This window comes from Ceratina calcarata, unplaced genomic scaffold, assembly GCF_001652005.2.
Source record: "Ceratina calcarata isolate Rehan_Ccalc_2016 unplaced genomic scaffold, ASM165200v1 scaffold93, whole genome shotgun sequence".
In the NCBI taxonomy this organism is placed as follows: Eukaryota; Metazoa; Arthropoda; class Insecta; order Hymenoptera; family Apidae; genus Ceratina; species Ceratina calcarata.
The window spans coordinates 561,247-581,062 of record NW_017180684.1 but is presented as its reverse complement, the minus strand read 5'-3'; the positions used below and the strand labels follow the sequence as shown (position 1 = coordinate 581,062).

At 38.5% G+C, this 19,816-nt stretch overlaps 4 protein-coding genes across 16 annotated transcripts in view; 3 read left to right on the top strand and 1 right to left on the bottom strand.

The window, feature by feature from the left end:
• Positions 1-939, top strand: part of LOC108631717 (putative Rho GTPase-activating protein CG5521) — an 11,957-nt gene extending 11,018 nt beyond the window's left edge. For 8 of the 10 annotated variants that reach the window (XM_018035847.2, XM_018035843.2, XM_026819094.1 and 5 more), the window contains one exon: positions 228-939. In XM_018035847.2, coding sequence (XP_017891336.1) covers positions 228-388 — 161 coding nt within the window. In that variant the 3' untranslated portion in view covers positions 389-939. The remainder of the gene's footprint in view (positions 1-227) is intronic. The other 2 variants (XM_026819095.1, XM_018035849.2) reach the window with 1 other exon arrangement.
• A 1,229-nt stretch (positions 940-2,168) lies between these two features.
• Psn (presenilin) lies at positions 2,169-19,523 on the top strand. Of its 2 annotated transcripts, XM_026819093.1 has the most exons (8): positions 2,169-5,019; positions 5,249-5,496; positions 5,572-5,781; positions 5,849-6,069; positions 6,135-6,419; positions 6,483-6,724; positions 6,786-6,943; positions 19,436-19,523. In XM_026819093.1, exons 1-7 carry the CDS (start codon positions 4,885-4,887, stop codon positions 6,939-6,941), a joined length of 1,497 nt encoding a protein of 498 aa, XP_026674894.1. In that variant the 5' UTR covers positions 2,169-4,884; the 3' UTR covers positions 6,942-6,943; positions 19,436-19,523. The 2 variants fall into 2 exon arrangements, with proteins under 2 accessions (XP_026674894.1, XP_017891328.1); XM_018035839.2 differs by lacking the exon at positions 19,436-19,523 and having other exon boundaries at positions 6,786-7,271.
• Myo81F (unconventional myosin 81F) overlaps positions 6,923-19,816 on the top strand; it is a 46,046-nt gene continuing 33,152 nt past the window's right edge. The window contains exon 1 of the mRNA XM_026819089.1: positions 6,923-6,943. The gene's annotated coding sequence lies outside the window, so the exon portion shown is untranslated. The remainder of the gene's footprint in view (positions 6,944-19,816) is intronic.
• Klp98A (kinesin-like protein 98A) lies at positions 7,370-19,529 on the bottom strand. 3 transcript variants are annotated; one of them, XM_018035838.2, is made up of 16 exons: positions 19,424-19,529; positions 18,920-18,989; positions 16,978-17,088; positions 16,138-16,254; positions 15,816-16,061; positions 15,539-15,711; positions 14,897-15,302; positions 14,529-14,813; positions 13,989-14,402; positions 13,663-13,860; positions 11,855-11,977; positions 11,434-11,535; positions 11,148-11,285; positions 10,043-11,077; positions 9,646-9,915; positions 7,370-9,549 (listed from the first exon to the last, which is right to left on the bottom strand). In XM_018035838.2, exons 1-16 carry the CDS (start codon positions 19,510-19,512, stop codon positions 9,304-9,306), a joined length of 4,023 nt encoding a protein of 1,340 aa, XP_017891327.1. In that variant the 5' UTR covers positions 19,513-19,529; the 3' UTR covers positions 7,370-9,303. The 3 variants fall into 3 exon arrangements, with proteins under 3 accessions (XP_017891327.1, XP_026674891.1, XP_026674892.1); XM_026819090.1 differs by having other exon boundaries at positions 11,458-11,535; XM_026819091.1 differs by lacking the exon at positions 11,855-11,977.

Below are 19,816 nucleotides of genomic sequence, written 5' to 3'. Positions count from 1 at the left end.
CGTTCATTTTGACTGTTAATATATGAAGGACTAAAGATCATAGTAATATAAAATCAAAAAATCATGAGACATTGAATGACACGTTCTGCACTATGATTTTCAATACTTCGTATCTGTATATGTGATACTAAACTGCGTTTATTGTGTACTTATTGCCTCAAATGGCTTCTGATTGAAATCACGTGTAATCCTAATCGTGGAGCAACTTTTGCCGACTTTGTTTCCAGTTTCCGACGGAAGCAGGGTATGGTTTAGCAATGACACGCCGGACAGCACAGCACTCCACGGAATATCTCCTAGGCCCGTGAAGAAGATGTCGTTCAAAACTGGTCCGAAGCAGAGGGCGAACACTCAACCAACGCCTCCCGACAGTCCGAGATATAAATAAGGTGTTTTGTACCAGCATCATAAACGAAAAGAACATTTTTTGCACAAGAGGTTGTTTGGGCATATCCTAGACATCGTAATTTAAGAGGATTCTTTAAGATACAATGTGTTACAATAACATACAGAGCAGACAGCCCACTGTTTCTTAAAATTGAAGGCGATACCAGGTGAGAGTCGTAGCGGGTAGCTTTGAGTAACGTACTATCTCTAAAAAAAGAGAAAAGACAAGTATTCTTGACGGTGGGCGTCGAAACATCTGATTAGTCTTAGCGTTTTCTGTTCTCCGTCCTTAGGTTTAATTTTTATATTAAATATGTACAGATCGTTGTTTATTTGTTGCAACGTGAATATATTAATTTATTGGATCGTAAATAATACCGAGAAGATTTAACTGGTCAGAGATAACATCATAGCTAACTAGATATTTGTTATATACACCGAATTAGTGTCACATGACAGCTATTTTCATTGTACAGTACTTTATTAAGATCAGTTTACCCTGTGTACTTGAATAGGTAAGCTTAAATAATTAATATCGACTTATAAAAGCTTCTATCTNTCATTGCAACTTAAAAAATAAAAAATAAAAATATTTCACATCAATTCGTTTCATGGAAAAAATAACACGAACAATCCGACACCTTTCATTTCTTACAATTAGCTTACTTATTGCACCTTAGAAGATTCTGTTCCCTTTAGGAATAAAATGATAAAAATCAAGATTTTCTATTTCATAAGTATAAGTAGTATAGATCACTTTTTACTAGTCTTTTTTAAAAGTGCACGTTCATTTTGACTGTTAATATATGAAGGACTAAAGATCATAGTAATATAAAATCAAAAAATCATGAGACATTGAATGACACGTTCTGCACTATGATTTTCAATACTTCGTATCTGTATATGTGATACTAAACTGCGTTTATTGTGTACTTATTGCCTCAAATGGCTTCTGATTGAAATCACGTGTAATCCTAATCGTGGAGCAACTTTTGCCGACTTTGTTTCCAGTTTCCGACGGAAGCAGGGTATGGTTTAGCAATGACACGCCGGACAGCACAGCACTCCACGGAATATCTCCTAGGCCCGTGAAGAAGATGTCGTTCAAAACTGGTCCGAAGCAGAGGGCGAACACTCAACCAACGCCTCCCGACAGTCCGAGATATAAATAAGGTGTTTTGTACCAGCATCATAAACGAAAAGAACATTTTTTGCACAAGAGGTTGTTTGGGCATATCCTAGACATCGTAATTTAAGAGGATTCTTTAAGATACAATGTGTTACAATAACATACAGAGCAGACAGCCCACTGTTTCTTAAAATTGAAGGCGATACCAGGTGAGAGTCGTAGCGGGTAGCTTTGAGTAACGTACTATCTCTAAAAAAAGAGAAAAGACAAGTATTCTTGACGGTGGGCGTCGAAACATCTGATTAGTCTTAGCGTTTTCTGTTCTCCGTCCTTAGGTTTAATTTTTATATTAAATATGTACAGATCGTTGTTTATTTGTTGCAACGTGAATATATTAATTTATTGGATCGTAAATAATACCGAGAAGATTTAACTGGTCAGAGATAACATCATAGCTAACTAGATATTTGTTATATACACCGAATTAGTGTCACATGACAGCTATTTTCATTGTACAGTACTTTATTAAGATCAGTTTACCCTGTGTACTTGAATAGGTAAGCTTAAATAATTAATATCGACTTATAAAAGCTTCTATCTTAATTTATAATCGAAGATAACGAGCTCCTCGATGTTATATAATATATATATACATACATACATGCCTTCATAAAAAAGAAGATAACTTTTATTTCTTGTAATGTAGGTGATAAAGAAAGAAAGAAACATGTTTACCGGAATATATCGCGGATATATAATCGCGGAACTCATCTGCATATGAGTGTTGAATAAGAATCAAATGTTATTTTTTAACAACAAATATTTTGCAAATCAACGTGTTAGATACTGTAATAAGTTTATGGTTTACCGGTCTGATTTCCGTTCGATACATTTGAATTCTCGAGTGATAATAATTCAACGCAGTTTCTTTTTTTACATGTTACATTCCATAGGAACAAGTTTTCTATATTCTACTCCTGGCTGAAAAAACTTTCGGATACAATCAAAGCATTCCATTTTCCTTTTTTTGTATAATCGAATTTGACAAACAGAACTCTTTTTCAAATGTTAGTATATACGCCAGAATTGTTTTTACATTAGTGTATACGAGAAATTAATTAGGGAACAGTTTTCGTTTGTCATACCAAAGTTACAGGTACTTGGTGCTTTACGATACGTAAAATAGAGATATTTTAAATACTGTGTCAAAACATATTCCTGAATAGCAATGGTAAAAATGAAAGGAAAACAGAAGCGAAATCGATAAAAGAGTATTGAAAGTCAAAGTTTGTTTGCTTCGGAAAGGAATTTTTGAACGGAGTGATAATAATCAAAGTATTAATATTGTTCGTCGCTGTCGAGACATAAACGGAATTTTAGGAATGATGTTATAATTATATCGTCGTGAATATTGAATACGGTATTCGGTATTGTAATAAATATACATTTCGCGTTTTTTGACCATTTTGAGGAATTATCAGAGGGAACCGCATTCGATTCGAATTCGTGTAGACGTTTAGCAACGAAGTTATAGGTGAATAATAATTACCGATATGCAGACCATGGCCAAAGCAGCATTATTTTTTCACTAATTTATAACGAAGTAGATGTGAGGAAGGAGAGCCGTGTGTATATGTGTTGTACATAAATCGTTAACCACGCGAATGATATTGAGTGGTAATTATTCTTCGCGAAACAATTATTGTATCGCCGTGTTATTGAATGGAAAAAAGAACAAAAATTACTGGTCTATACATATACGTATGCGTATATACATATTACATATAAAGAAGAGAAGAAACGAAAGAACTTATTACGGTTTTGCGTAAGATTGCTTTTGCGAGAACGTATTTAAACATTGTACTTAATTAACGCACTTTATTAGTATCATTGTAATGATCGCTCGCTATTATTTATGTCATAAATATAAAAAACGCTGTTAACATCATTAGCACTGAACTATTTTTCTTACTGGATAATTACGCTTGTAACAATATCAGGATTGTATTTAACAAGTTGTGAAAAGAAATAGCGAAGGGAATCATCGAACTATCGTTTCCATAAAAATGCAGATTGCGGAACCCCTTATGTTAGTGATCATCGAAACTATAATTAGAATCAATATAAAAAATATTGCTTCATATTTCGTATTCACCTGTTTCACCACTTTTTTTTTACATATCATCGGATTGTCTCTATGTGTATAAGAATTACTAAAAGAAATATTTAAGAGTAATAATTGTTCACTCAAGATAATCTATATAAATTCCATCGTGTCTCTTTACTCGTAACAAGAGTGTTAGTTTCTTTTTCCAGAATCTAAAATTGAAAACGTACAAAAGAATACGAGATTGTGATTCGTCATTTCTATATCGATGTGAAATCGAGTTAATATATGTCTGTATATGTTCTTCTATTGATTATTTTATACGATCGAAAAAGAATAATCTTTGCCCTCTGACTTAATAAAGTTTTGCCAAAAAAGGTAATAGAATCGCATAGAAAACTCAGCTACTTTCTTGTTCACTTAAATTAAAATGACAGCGTAATTAAATTCTCAAATGTTTAGTCTAATGGGAACATTGTTCACGTTTATGGCGATTAGGATTTTTGTAGCGCCAATTTTTTGCGGTCCCTAAAGTTAAACTATTAGAAATTTCGAAATTTTTGATGAAGGTAACATTGTACAATCTATTGCGAAATTCGAACTCCGTAACAACGTTTATAGGATTTGTAGCGACAAATAGGGCGGATAATAATCGGAAGTAGAGGAATGATCAAATTACGTATTCGCATTCGTATTGAGACATGTTAAAATAGGTAATTCTTTCGTAGATACGGTATTTGGAATTGATCTTAACACACGATTTCCCATAACAGAGAATTCGTTACCCAAGAATTTCTCCGATTGTACGCATTTCTGCGATGGAATGTACAACTTATTGCACAATAAAATTATAATGAATCAATTTCATTTTCAGATGGTTTCAAACATATTTTAAATTCGAAATTACGCTTTTTCTAGTTCTCGTTCCCGCTGATAAGTGGCGTGAAAGATCGTCGTGAATCATTCTTGCAAAATGGCTATTGATGCAAGTGTAGAGTGTAGAAGTAGGCTGAGTTAATTAGTGTAATCAAAAGCACGTTCTTATTGATCAAAGAGTTATTGTGTCGTGATTTTCAATATCAAAGTCCGACGAGTGATTCTTGACGAATAAAGTATTTTCATATCCTACGCCTCTCGTATCTGATCAAACGCTATTGTGCTGTGTGTGACGAGAGTAAACAGCGCGGAAGTACGAAGAGAGTGCGTCGGGCTGTCAAGAGCAAATTTATATCAATTCGTTCTCAAGCATAAGAGTTGATGAATGTCTGAGAGTGATACATACGATTCCGCGGACGAATACACAAGCCTGATGGACGGTCACGTCGCGGAATCTCGCACGGACGACCTGGGCTTGGTCACTGGTCGAAAGAGGCGTTCACGGATTAGTAACGAGGAGGTAATTGCCTCAGTTTCATTCAACATCATTTAAAACGTCCCTGTTTGTTAGTTCAAACATTTGGAATCACTGTGTCCAAAGGGACACAAGAGTTATCAAACAGAGTGACAGTAGATTATCCAAGTTTTTAATCAAAGCTTTGCAGAGCAGGAATTTCAATATAGAATTAATAGAAATATTGATTCTAAACTTTTTATGTAACAGAAATCTTGTATTTCATAACTTACAGGAAAATGGTGTTCTTGAAGTTCATATTCAGTCACCAGATATATCTAACAGTACCAGTTCAGGCAGAAGAGGCATACCAGACGATGGAAGCCAAGAAAGACGTAGAAATTATAGAAGAGAAGAAGAAGAACAATTGAAATATGGTGCAGCACATGTTGTAAACTTGTTTGTGCCCGTATCTCTCTGTATGTTAGTCGTAGTGGCTACAATTAGTTCTATAAATTTCTATACAACCAAAGGAATGTATCTGTGAGTAACCTGAAGATGATTTTACTACATCTTCGTTAATCTGTTTGTTAAACAAACGATATTACTTCATTTCAGACTATACACTCCATTTCATGAAGACAGTAATGACACGAGTACCAAAGCTTGGCAAGCAGTCGCCAATTCTTTGATCTTAATGAGTGTCATTGTATGTATGACTGTGATACTTATTTTATTGTATAAATACAAATTTTACAAAGTAATCCATGGATGGTTGATAATAAGTTCCTTATTGTTGTTGTCTATGTTCTCTATGTTATACTGCGAGTGAGTATCGTTACTTCTCACGATTATTTTTAACTAAATAGGATCTAAATCAACATGTGTTTTGTAGGCAAATATTAAAAGCATACAACATTCCAATGGATATGTTTACTTTAGGAATAATTCTATGGAATTTTGGAGTAGTTGGGATGGTTTGTATACACTGGTATGGACCCTTGCCATTGCAACAAGCATATCTTATTTTTATCTCCGCTTTGATGGCTCTCGTTTTTATCAAATACCTGCCAGAGTGGACAGCATGGGTTGTGCTGGGTGTCATCAGTATCTGGGGTAAGGTAAACTTGTTACTAAAAAATATATTAATGCGACAGAAATACGATAATTTCCTTGTTCAGATTTGATCGCTGTATTGATGCCGAAGGGACCTCTAAGAATTCTTGTGGAAACCGCTCAAGAGCGAAACGAATCTATTTTCCCGGCGTTGATCTATTCTTCTACAGTCATGTACACAACCTCGATGACTTATGCTGGTTACATCCAAACAGCAACGATGACTACCAGCGATTCTACTACTGGTGACACCACGGCATACCCTATGCGTGGCCAAACGGATAATCGAGCTAATACTGCTTCTGAGGAGACAGAAGGCGGGTTCAGTCCCGAATGGGTGGAAACACACGGTATTACAAATTTAGCCCATCGCGCATTTAGTTGTTATTCTAACTGACATAATATACGATTAGGCGATCGAGGAGCGAGACGGGCTCAGGAAGTAAGCGAGAACGCATCGTCATTGACAGAAAGCTCGAGGCAACAGGATAATGAAGTTGCACGTGAACCACGTTGGCCACCAAACCAGAATGAAGAGGATCGAGGAGTGAAATTAGGGCTCGGTGATTTTATATTCTACAGCGTTTTAGTTGGAAAGGCTTCCAGCTATGGCGATTGGAACACTACTTTGGCTTGCTTCGTTGCCATTCTCATTGTAAGTATTTTGCGTTATCGAAATACGTAGATTTGTTGCAAGTCATTCTTCGTACTTCCAGGGGCTCTGTTTGACATTACTGCTGCTGGCGATATTCAGGAAAGCATTGCCCGCATTACCGATCTCTATTGGTTTTGGTTTAACATTTTATTTTGCCACGAGGGTAATCGTCGCTCCGTTTACTGACAAATTAGCGAGCGAGCAGGTGTTCATTTAACCGTAGGTATAATAACCATGACAATTCAATAATTTATTACGAAAAGTTGATGCCTATTCGTGTACCGATCATTTAGCTTTCATATTCCGTTTAATAATTCGTTGTCCAACATAAATTATATCGATGATCCTACGACATGGTACAAATCACCGTGCATTATGTGAATTGGATGATCCAGTATTTTTTAATCAATTAGCATCCGATTGAATTTAAGCCGATGAACATTTACACTGGTTGATATAGTGTCCCACAAACTAATGCTCAAGATATGAATTAACATTTGTAAGATAAATAACAGATATAATAAATAACGATTATATTTATGTGATACTCGTTGCACAGTATGTACGATATGCAACGCTTAAATACCCTTGACGATTTTTGGTTTTTTCTTCTAGTGTACAAATCGTGATTAAAAACACTGAAAATCGTTTGAGCTATGACAATTTATTATGTCTTTACACTTATAGAACATAGATCGCGTAGATCAAGTATAAAAAAGCGGTTGATGATATTTATTTTTTCTTTCATTTTTCATTCGGGAACCGTATGAAACATGAGGTATAATGTTTTGTTTTAAATAATTCGCTAAATGTACAGACCTCGCGGCTACCGACTACTAGTACCACTAGTCGACCACAATTATTCCTTCGGGGTTTAAAGTCCGTTTATACACAGCCATGGAATTAAATATCATTCGCCACATTAATCGTAAAACTTTAGACATTCGCTTCGATAACAACGCGTATTGCTATAAGTTTTATTACTGCTAATTCGATATTAAATAACGAAGATTTTCGAATAGCAGATTCACTAATAATGGACATTTTCGTCACTCACAGAATTCAAGGCAAAATGATTTGGCCGTGGTAATAGAAAGACATTTTCCTTCCTTTGTTGTTACAGTATAAAATTCTTGTGATTAGAGAAGCGTTTATACTGTACATGGCATTGAAAAGATAATTTCGCGTCAAATTGCGGGTTTCCTCTTTTTTCCTTTATAGAGAAGCACTTTAATAGCGGATATAAACATTTTGCCGAGAATAATCAATTAGCGTTTTTTCTTCACTAACAATTCGCTTATTGCAGTAAGCATGTAACGATTCCAAGACAACTTTAACATCGCTGTTCCTTTCTCTCGCCTCTCTATTTCTTTACAAACTTTGCCGCGGAACGCATTATATACAATATATTATATATATTATAAATAAATCCCCGGAACCGGAAGAACTTCAACAGCGATATGATATATTATTTGCACTTCGTAAAATTATGATAATTCAATAAGTTTATAGTACTACATACGAGGAAGAAGTTACATGTTATTATTTTTTTTGTTCTTTCTTATGCAATCCATTCTCAATTCACGACTTGTGTAAAAGACGCACATTCGACGAAAAAATAAACGCGATCATTTTATGAAATCTAATTATTATCACGAGCATAAACGCCCGACATATTATGGTCAATCGTGGTTGTGCGGACAACAAATTATCCTTATTATATGTTCGTGCATATCTTGTTAACAATACTGGTCTAGCTACGTACTCACTAGCGAGATTAAATCAACAATTCCTTCGAGAATCTAGAAGCGAGAAAGGTACACTTGGAAAATCGTAAAATTCTAACGGGAGAAATGCGTTAGGAAAATATTCGCAATTCTTAAATAGTAGTTCAATAGAATTTCATCGACCGCTTGCGATATACAATTGTCAGCAGAAATCTAACATCGAAGACATTTTCGAGCCATGTTAAGTCTCTTTAAATATCAGGTCGCACTAAAAGTTCTTGCAATTTTTTTACAAAGTAATACATACAACATAATTACAGTTTTATTTCCAATATTCTAGATTGAATTGTATGTACTGCTAATATGAATTCTGTATCCGTCCAACTAATGCAATACAGCTTATCTTCGAGTATGAAAAAGCGTTGAATCTTGATATGTGCAGTTTTTCGAAATAGCTAAATGCAACGAAAAATAATTCTAGAATCAATGGACCATTTTAGCGTGACCTAATATAAATTTCGCGATAACGGCATTCTTTCTACTAACATTAGGAACAAAACTAACATTAAATACGCGATATAGATCAGTCTTATAAACCATAAAAATTTTTGGAAACATATTTTAGTAAATATAATCGTTGAATTGCGTGCATATGGTTCAGAGCACGTTGATAAGTAATAACTACATTTTGCTGACATTTTTCCCGCTCCGGCTTTTCTTCGATCTATTCTTTATAAAAAATACGTAACGACTTATAAATCTCCTACATACGTCCGCTCGAATTTCTCGTTCATTCTTCTACACTCAGGGAAGGGAGGGATCGCGTGTGCGTTATCTCGTCATACCTGTCTCTTAGCTAGTCCCATATTTACTGCTTTCAAACGTTCCACGCCTGAAGAACGAACTAAATTCCAGCAAAGATTGCTTATCTATGTTGCTTAAGTTGCCCTTGTACTTGTAAAGAGATTCGCAGTGCGGTAATTCTGAGCAGACCTGAATCAACCGTCGCAGGTATTCCTCTAATCGTTTTCTGCGTTGCCGTGCAACGACTTCGTACCTTGCGAACACTTGACGGGGTGGGAAACGGATCGCTGATACCTATACAAGACACATGAAACCATTGAAGGGGATTTTAATATTTTTTCTGGGAGTCATAATAATATTATACAGTCTTTGGGCAAAATTCCGGCTTACCTTACTACCATACTTTTGTCGCATAGAAATATACAGCTCTCGAAATCTTCTGTATCTACGCAAAAGTGTCCAGCTATCGTCCTGCGCCACAACGCGTACCTCGTATTCATAGTGACTGGACGTTCCGGCCCCACGTATCACGTAAGAGGGTATACTAACAATCATGTTAATCACGCTGTCATAGTCGGCCTCATTCGCTATTAAAGACGGCAAGGATCGTGTGATCGTCAATGAATACGGACTACTCAATCGATCACCTCGATTTTGGCTCTGACATAAAAATATTTATAGTAAATGTATCTTCTGCTTTTGTTTTGTGTATGCAGAAGTCTTTATCGAATAGGCAACAACGAATTTCTGCGTAATTATTACTTTAAGGATAATTAAGAAAGATTACCGTTAAGTACACCGTCGAATATCCTCTTCCCGATGATACCCGAGGCGCAACTGACTCCGACAGATGTTCCTCGTCATTGGCATTAGGCCTGTTGTTCCTGAGAATTGGAGATCGCATTGTGGTCACGGTCAGTAGAGCGGCCGAGTTGTTTGTAGACTCCACGTCATAAGTATTTGTTCCTACGATCTCTACATCGTTGTCACCGTTTGCTAGCCTATCTTCGTCACCGCACTGTGACTTGGTCTGTTGTTTGAGATTCTTTTTTTCATCCTCCAACAACGATACTTCTAATTCGATCTGTTGTTTCTGAAGATCTTGCAAAACCGCTATCTGCTTGTTCAGATCTTCTTTGGATGGTGTGCTTGATTCCAAGCACCGCATTACCATCATTCGTTGACGAGCGATTCTTTGGTTCAAACGTTTCATCGCTGGATTCTGTTGCACCGGCGATTCCAACGAATCCTCGAGGATCTCCTCCTCAGTAACGGAATTCGTCGTGGACTTAGATTCCGTTTTCTCTCCGTTAGCACTACCGTTACATCTCTCCGCTTTAGTTATCATTTCTACTGACGGCATCCTGTTCGAATTCAACGAACTTTGATTCCTTGCTTCGCATAATTTGGCTCTATCGCGTTCAGAAAGAACGTCTGGCGAATCTTCTCGCTCATCAGATTCCCTTCGTTCGTCGTTTGGCGTAGACTCTATTGTTCTCGCGTCTTCGAAAAGCATACGAGGTTCAGGTGAATCTGCTGCGGCTGTGTGAAAAGTATCTGCGGTCTCGATGGAGCTTGGTAAATTTTGTGGCAGTAAGCTGAGTGCAGAGGCTATTTGAAGCTTCCTATTGCATGCGTCCTGGAATGACTGAGTATCTCCATTCGAAAATACATCGTCGCAAGAACCATCGCCTGGAGAAGCGGGTAACGCGCGTTTTAAGTTTAATGAGAGGCTCTGTTTCCTTTTCAAGATCTCCTGCAGTTGTTCCTGGCTACGTTTAGCCAGTAGTATCTTCTTTTCTGTGTTCCCTTCTCCTTCCAACTAGTGGAAAAACGTTTTACTAACAACGAGGGAAGTAATGTAATTACTAACTTCCAGAATATATACTTACCTCTAGATTTAACATATGCTTTTGTTTCTTGGCGATCTCCATCAACTCCTCCTCCATTTTATCCACTTTGCTTTGGTGCTCGTTAAGAGACTTCACTTTGTTTTGTAACTCGGTTTCCAACGCAGCTAATTCTTTTTTCTGCAAGGTAAATCATTAGTTGAAAATTCGTATGAAAATCAATTTTCGACGAATAACTACGGTCCGCCCTAGTTTCCAGAATTACTTTACGCGTTAAATTAAGATTATAATTAAATCAGAGATTTGGTACAATTCCGGGTTCACTTACATGATGATTAACAAGCTCTCTCACCGCGTTAACGCATTTATCATCGTTCAAGCTCGACCAAGATTCTGGCAAGCTGCCGTCGCTCCCAGCCCCTTCGTCGGTCTGAAACGGTACACTTTTCTTTCTAAACTGCAAAACTACTAAACTGTATTCCTACATTAGTATGTATTAATCATGATCGAAACAGAAAAGAAAGAAAACGAATGGGAGAACAAAGGAGTGATTGAGTAACAAAAAAAAAGAAAAAAGAGAGAGGCAAGATGCAAGGTTGTATGGTTGCGTGCGATTACTTTCTTCTATGCTTCTTTTTTCTTTTCAAAAAATTTCACTTGGTAGTTCGTGCCGTCAAACTACACACTACAGCACTACGTGCCGCGTAAGTTTAGTCAAATTTTTCCTTTCCCTAATAAGTGATTCTTACCTTCTCCCACCATTGTTGGAATCTTTGAGCGCGTTCGTGATTGCTCATGAACTCTTGAAACTGACGATGCTTGGACTGCAATGTTGTGCGCAGAGAGGCAGTTTCCCTACATAAATTTTCTACCTAGTACCACACACACACAGATATCGATGCATTAACAAAAAAGATAACTGAAAAAAATATAGTTTAGACGCGCTTCATTCCTTCTTTCTTTTATTCCGATTAAATGAACATCTTACACAGTAAGAACCAGGCGCATTACCTATTTTTCGTTCTTTTCAATCAATCGGTATGAGTACCTGATACTTGATTATCGTTTACGAGGCAATGATAGATAAATAAAAATAAAAGCATGCCGTTTCTTTATGCATCTGTGTTAATAAATGTACGAAGGGTTCTACATAGAGTTGAGCAAATCTCGTTCAAATAAACACCTGGAATTAACTTCTAAATTCTCCTTTTTAGAACATTATCAAATTCGAACAGTTTGATTTATTCTAAAAATATGTTTATTTGAAGTCTTATTTAATTGTCCAACTCCTCGACTACGTTAATGCAGGAATCGATTAAACTTGGCTGAATGTGAAAGAAAAATGATAAAATTAACGAAACTGGTGAAGTATTCGCGACGATATACATTACCTTAATACATTATTCGGTTAGTTAGATCTTTCAAATTCCACATCAGCACTCGACAAAGTGCATGCGTGGACCCGTACCCGAACAAAATATTGTTAACAAAGATACACTGGGTTTGTTAATCGGGAGCGTTAAATCTCTCGACCGTGTAAGTATAATGTTTAACAGAGTACGAGTGAGAAATAGAAATTGTGTATAGAAGTGTGCGTGCAACATATGTAACGTGGAAGATCGAACGCCAATTTTCGTAAGAAAAATTTATTAATCAACAAAGTATTCGTATATATATATATATATATTATATATATGTATATAATAACAACAGTTCTTTCTCGCATAACAAACCCATATATATATAGAGTCATTCCTACAAAACAAGCCCAGATATTTACATAGTAAAACGTTTCTTGTTTTTAGTTTACCTTAACAATCGTCTACAAGGTACTTAACATATAACATTCCACGGAATGCCATATTTGTCCGGCAATATCTCGTCAACACTGGCACTTTGAAACGTTCTCAAGCAGGTTATCGTCATTAAGCTTTTATCTATCTAAATCGCTATTAAAAAAATAAGCGTTATAACTTTCTCTATAGCCGACTATCGTCTGCAATTAGGTGCGCCTTTCAACAGAGACCCGTAAATAGTACCTGTACAGAGACGAACGAATATAATGCAAAAACGAAATGAAACTTTCTTTTTCTTTACACGTCGGAAACAATTCATTTATACATTCGGACAAATATTGTCCCGTTAACAATGTAATTAAGTACATTAGTTACATTATATTACACTCAGGAGAAAACCCTGATAATTCGACGTCGTTCGTTGCCTTGAAGCACCTTCAAGCTTTAAATCTATCGTAAACTAAAGTGAAAAGACATAACTCTATCGACGCGAGTCATTTTTCTCTTTGCACCTTTGCCGTTCAAATATCTACATAACTTGTGAACACAGCTTGACGGAGAATGTGATACGAGATCTCTCGATAGTCTTCTATGAACATTAATCGTTCCGGGGGTCACATGTTCAATGGGCAAACGTGCGAGTAGATGATGATGTTGCCAGACAAGCAAATAAGGACACCGAGAGCAATAAGGACGAGGTAGAATTGATACTTGATCGAGATTACGTTCAGATCCGGAGACGGCGCGTCCGAGTCACTTACTTGCGTCATTTCGTCCCGTCGTTCTTGCTCCAAGAGGTGACGTCGTGTTCGCAACTCGCGCTGCCTAGATTCAAGGGCCGCGATCGCGTCCGCCCACTCTTTCCACTGGGCACCCCATTCGCGCTCCAACTCGCGTTGCGCTCCCTCCAGAGCCTCTCTTCTCGCGGCCCATCTTTCTTCCCTCTCCTCTTGTTCCCTCTGGGAAAATCAGATCTTTTTATCATCAATCGTTTTGATCTCTAAGAACATCAAATTGTTCTAGTAATAACTGTGAAGCCGCTCAGTTATTTCGAGTTTAAGTAATTAATAGAATACTGTGTCCGAACCTTGAAATCTTCCTTCTCCTTGATAAGAGCAGCCTTCTGCTGTTCGAGTTCTTCGAGCGCTCGAAGATCTTCGCTCGAATTTAAAAGGTTATCGCTAGAGGACGAGGCATGCAAATCCGAGACACTCCAACTCAAGAGAGACAGTCTTGAAAGATTGACGACCGTGGACTGTAAGTTACCGTTACCCGTTCCACCCTCCTTTCTCAGTTTCGCAGCTTCAGCCGGATCGTTATATCGAAACATATTGTTCCGGCCAAGAAGAATGATACAGCCTTGCGACAACCGCGTCGGCTTATCTACTTGAGCAGTGTTGATCCAGCAGTGGGGAGAAAGGGGATGAAGGGTCGCCACTCCGCTATCTAACTCGACCACACAGTGCTCTGGCTCGACATCCGCGCCAGTTAACACAATATCCTGTTCATTAAATAGTACCATTACACTAATTTTAAGCATATTAAATTTAAAGAATGTAAAAAGATAAAGAAAGACCAGAACGAGAAAAGATAGCAGCTGTACAGAGAACGTTGGAAGGTCATTTACCTGGGTGGCCGGTGCTTCTTCCGTTCCAACTAATGTTTTACCCTCCTTCAGATGATAAAGCGTAACACCAGTGCTAAGCAAATCATCGTCAATTCCTACTAAGTGTGGCATCTCGGAATCCAAAACCACACCGACACCACTCTTACGAAGGCCTAACGCTTTCTGTTCTTGCAGAATTTGCTGCGTCTCTCGCCACTTTTCCGTCCATTCTTCCGTCAACACTTTCTCCTGTTCCTGTTTCTCATGAATCTGCGCTAACAATACCTGTGGCGGCCTTTCGACGCTCTGGAGTAGAAAGGTAAACAATATCTTTACTTTATTGATTCTTTGATTAAACAAAAAAAAATCGTACGTCTTTGGATACTTGCCACATCTTTGTCAATGAGGGACTTTAACTTTTGTATTTCTTCCCTGAGTTCCCTGATCAGTTTCACGTTCGGATCTTCGTTAATGGTCGGTTTGTTAATGATGTTCTTCGCCCGGTTAGCGTACCTGAGTGTACTCAGAGTCTCGCCGTAATTACAATCGGCCGGACTAATAGCAGCTATCATAATTGTCTTAGAATTACCACCAAGCGAATCCTTTAGCAACCACGTCAGCACACTGTCCCGATAAGGTATAAAGACGTTGCGCTTAGAGGACGAAGACGCATCGCCCGTGGAACTAACTTCCGCGAGCGCCGATATCACAGAGCCTAAAGTCACCAATGACTTATTTATGTGCGCACCCTCTTTCAGTCGTTGGCCTGTCGCACCGGTCGCGTTTGCACGTTCGCTAAACAAATATATGCAAACACGTCAGCTTGTGTCATTGTCGAGTAGCGCAACTATGCTCTGTTTTTTGACGAGCGTAGGCAAAAAGTTAAATTCTTTAAAATAAATGAACATCATGAGATAATTGGGCATACTGTTATCAGTATTTCTTCTTTCGAATACAGTTTAATAATGAAATAAATTTTTGTCTACACTTCTCATCGACGAGATTACTCTCGAGACACTTGTTCCGACTACCTTCCGGCCAAGTCGACGAGATGCACCTTGGAAACGGTCTCCGACGGCATGTTGCCCTCAGACAGTCCAGCTTGCACGAACGTGATCGTAAAAATCGCATGACTCCTACTGCTCACGTCGTTCATGTTTGTGCTCGCCGTAGTTCTGTGCGTATTTCCTCTCACCATACATTCCTACGAGTCGCAATCATTTTTTATCTCAGTGTAAAGTCTCGGCTAGCGAGATCGTCGGTAGCGGGAGGGAGACCGGAAATGGAGGAGTCGCGTGTCCGTTTTACCTGTATGTCTGAATAATCGTACACGAGGTGGCTAGACAGGTCTTGGACGTAAGGCCCTCGTTTAGGATGTTCCCGTACTCGAAGAGAATGAGACTGTGACTGGTCCAGTCGTAAAAGGTCCCTGACCCTTTCATTGTGTATTTCCAGGAAAGATACTTCAGTTCTATATGACGCTCCGCTCTCTTTACCTGCGGCCATTCTAGCGAACAGCGTCTTACAAATCCGCGGTATCAGTCCTTGAGCCTCCTGATAATAAAACGTAATTACTTCGTATTGTTCTCGAAGCATCAGCTCGAAAATAAATTATATATTGAAATATTACTGGCGTGCCCATCATAGTAAAGGTCTTCCCAGACCCAGTCTGGCCGTAGGCAAACACGCAGGCATTGTAGCCCTCGAAGGCACTTTCTATTACGTCCGTACCAAGATCGTAGAAAACCTAGAAAAGGTGGACCATGAACAATCTGTCTATAGTACAATAAAATCCTTAGTTATTACTATTCATTGAAATTGTTTCCTATCACGTTTAAAGATAGCATCGTACATGCAAGAGTAATTTCAACAATAATTCACTTGAGACGTTTTAACGATCCGCCGAATGAATTAGAATCGCTAACAATTAATTAAATTACTTAGAAACTCTTTTATAATTAATGTAAATATGCCACGTGGCCTGCGTGATATTTAATTGCTCAACACGTGATAAGAACGTCGAACGGATTTATCGTTCCATTGGTAATTAAATTCATAACGATTTATCGAAATTTTCGATAAGAGCTCGTTCTTACGACTATGGTTTCTACTAGTTACTATGCCGGTGCACGTAAGCCGCTCTTCTATTTTAATTCTGATTGTGGCTCATCGTCAAAACATTGCCCAATGCAATCTTGCAAATCGATCGATCGCGATAATATATCTCAGTCATTTAAATAAAAGAAAATTGCGCTCATGGGAAAGCCAATATTGTTTCAGTAAACACGGCGCGTTTCTCAATTTCAAAGACTAACATTACTCGATGTAATCATGAAGTATAAGGTGCGCTCTTTTAAACACTTAATAATTTTTAATTATCAAGTTCTATCAAGTTAAACTTTCCACTACTGTTATTCATTTAAAACGATACAATCTTGTTAGTTTATAATATAAAAAATGGCATATGCACCTCTTCTTGGGACGCATAATTCTCGTCGTTCGTATCGTAGGACCAGTACGAGTAATCGAACGTGAAGTCTTTGTATTTTTCCCTGTCGATTTCTCTGCAGCTACCCGGTGTCTGGAAATAACGCGTACAAGAGACCATTGAGTTAAACGAGCAGTTTTATTAAAACAGAAGTTTTCATTGATTTCAATCGAGTGGATTAAGAAGCTATAAGCGTAATCGAAAAATTCTTTTACGCAATAGCAATAAAATTGTGATCAAGGTTGCTACGTTATGAAGAACGTTGACTGACACGGGTCAAAAGCTGGTACAATGACTGATGTGAAAGAAGCGGATCATTCATAAGTGGCTGGCAAACAGTAAGCCGTTATGTCACGTGCATTCGTTAGGTTGCATCCCACATAACTAATCGTATACTATCGAGAGCCGCTTCGTCAATTACGCAACACAAGGCGAGTAGCAGGCAATTAAAAAGTAAAACTCCTTATGTGCGCCCATCATGCAACCGGAAATAAGCAGAAGTTCTAATGGTGAGAGTCGTTACCCGCTCGAGTATCGCGATCAAATCGTGTTCAATACCGCAAGAAATGTAAAAAGATTAGCACGCTAGAATAATCGTACATAATCGAAGTAAAATTCATGCTCATTCGTTATACCAAACCAACAATAAGCATAATTAAGGTGAGAAAATCGTCGCATTTTATCGTTAAGGTCATCATCAGCTCTGCGATAGGATTATATAGGATTGCTCTTTGTTTCACTATCGGATGGGAAACACAAATTCGTATTATTTCATAGTGGAGTTTTATTTTATTTGGTGACGCGGGTCTCGGCTAAAACTGATTCGCGCGGTTTAGAATGCGTCATGTCCCCGTGAAGAACAGTCACGCTGCGTGCACTAGATTTCCATAAACTTGTTTTACCGTGCCACCGATATAACCAAAGAACCGCCTTACGGTAATTACGCCAAGATAAACGTATTCATGAACTTCCTCCGTAAAAACGATCGTATAAACCGTATCTATAATCATGAGATAAGCATCGATGCAGCGTTTGCATTTTACGTTTTGAAACAAGACTCATTGGAATGGACATATATGAACAATATTTCTACGCTAGACCATAAAATAATTTTGAAACAAGCAGTCGTAAAAAGTACGTAGGAAGTCGATTCGATCAGAAAAGGAAATAAAAGACTCGTTGCAAATGAAATGAAGTAAACATCTAGTACGTCGATGTATATCAGCAGAAAGGCACACAAATAATGCGAGCGATTCTGTGATTTACACGTTGTTTGTACAAAGGTAGAAAAAAAGTTACATCCAGATGGAACGTGTATTAATCTCGATACGATCAGTTTTGTGGTTTAGCGTTGTGCGACGGAAAGTGACTCGTCCAGGATTGGTCCAGCAACGATTTTCGCACTTTCTCCGATCAGATGACGGTGTCGTTCACTATCTCGCTCGCGAGATCTCGGTCAGAGATTTCGCTTGACAAGCGTGGATATCAATGATGTAACATTAAGAACAACAAACAATCCTCCGGATGGTAAGAGGAGATTCAACATGTATCAGCGTTCGCGAGAACAATACGGATACGCGGTCGCTGTTTAACAGTTTAATGGGTCAACAGCCGAACGAAAATTATGACACGGCCCGAGGAGTGTTTTATTTTACGCAGCGCAGCGGACAACGGTAAAACGGTGCGCGATAAAATAAAGTAGTCGGCTACACAGTCTAGAAATCTTTTTTAGAAAGTTTCGTTCGCGATCATTAAGAACAAGTACCGCGCAAAAGATTAGCAACGGATCGCTTTGTTGCGGACAGCATTGCGGGTAGACTATATAACGTTTACAAGGGAGGTGTGTTAACCATAATAAGTAAGTAACGGTTAGTTTCTTATCGTGCAGCGTCAGATACTGTACTTGCGAATTGTTACGAGTTACCTTGGTATTGAATATCCGTGTTCTTTTGCCATCCATTTGCACGATCATCTTTGCATTCATCGCCAGTTCCCTGGAATTACAAATTCGAGATTCACACACTGAACAAACAATCAGACACTTTCCCACTTCGTATTACGAATACACGTTGGAAAGAAAAAAAATGACGAAAGGAAACGAGGGATACAAAACAAATCACAATGACATCGAATATGAAACGAATGACAGCAGGTGGCAAAATTTCGTTGCACAGTCGTCGCCGCACCGGATGGGTCGATCGAAACCATATGATTGATCGTTCCATGAAACTCGAATTACGTTCGAAGGTCGAGGGCTCACGAATCGCATCGGAGGCATGTTTAACGACAATGTCAATCGAAATTTCTTTCACGAACCATTCGAACAACGGCAGAAGTTACAAGAACCGGAAAGTCGGGGTTGCGACGAATAAAAATGCTTATCGCGAAACGTCGTAGTTTATCACCAGTTGCTTATAAAAGCACGCACCTTTTGTTAAAGGGACGAACTCTCACGGCTACCTTCACTGAAGCCATGGCTACGGGGAGCGCATGGACTTTGTGACGAGGGATGACCATGCACCGTGTCTTTCTCGACCGTTCTCGTCCGGTTTATCGACTCGCGTTACGCAAACACGAAGTATTCAACGGCTCTACGTGGACAGCACATCGTCGACGAGCTCCGCTGTGCTACGAAACGTCGTCCTCGTCGGCCCTCGTACGCGACGAACAGCATCGTCCCCGGACACGTTCACGACAGACGGATGACTGCGCTGGGTAGCCGCTGCCGAGACAAAAAATCGTGTTGCCACGCATGCGCGCAAATCCCTAATTTCAAGTGATCCCGCACATTTGCTTGTTCCTCGTGACGGCGGATGGAAAA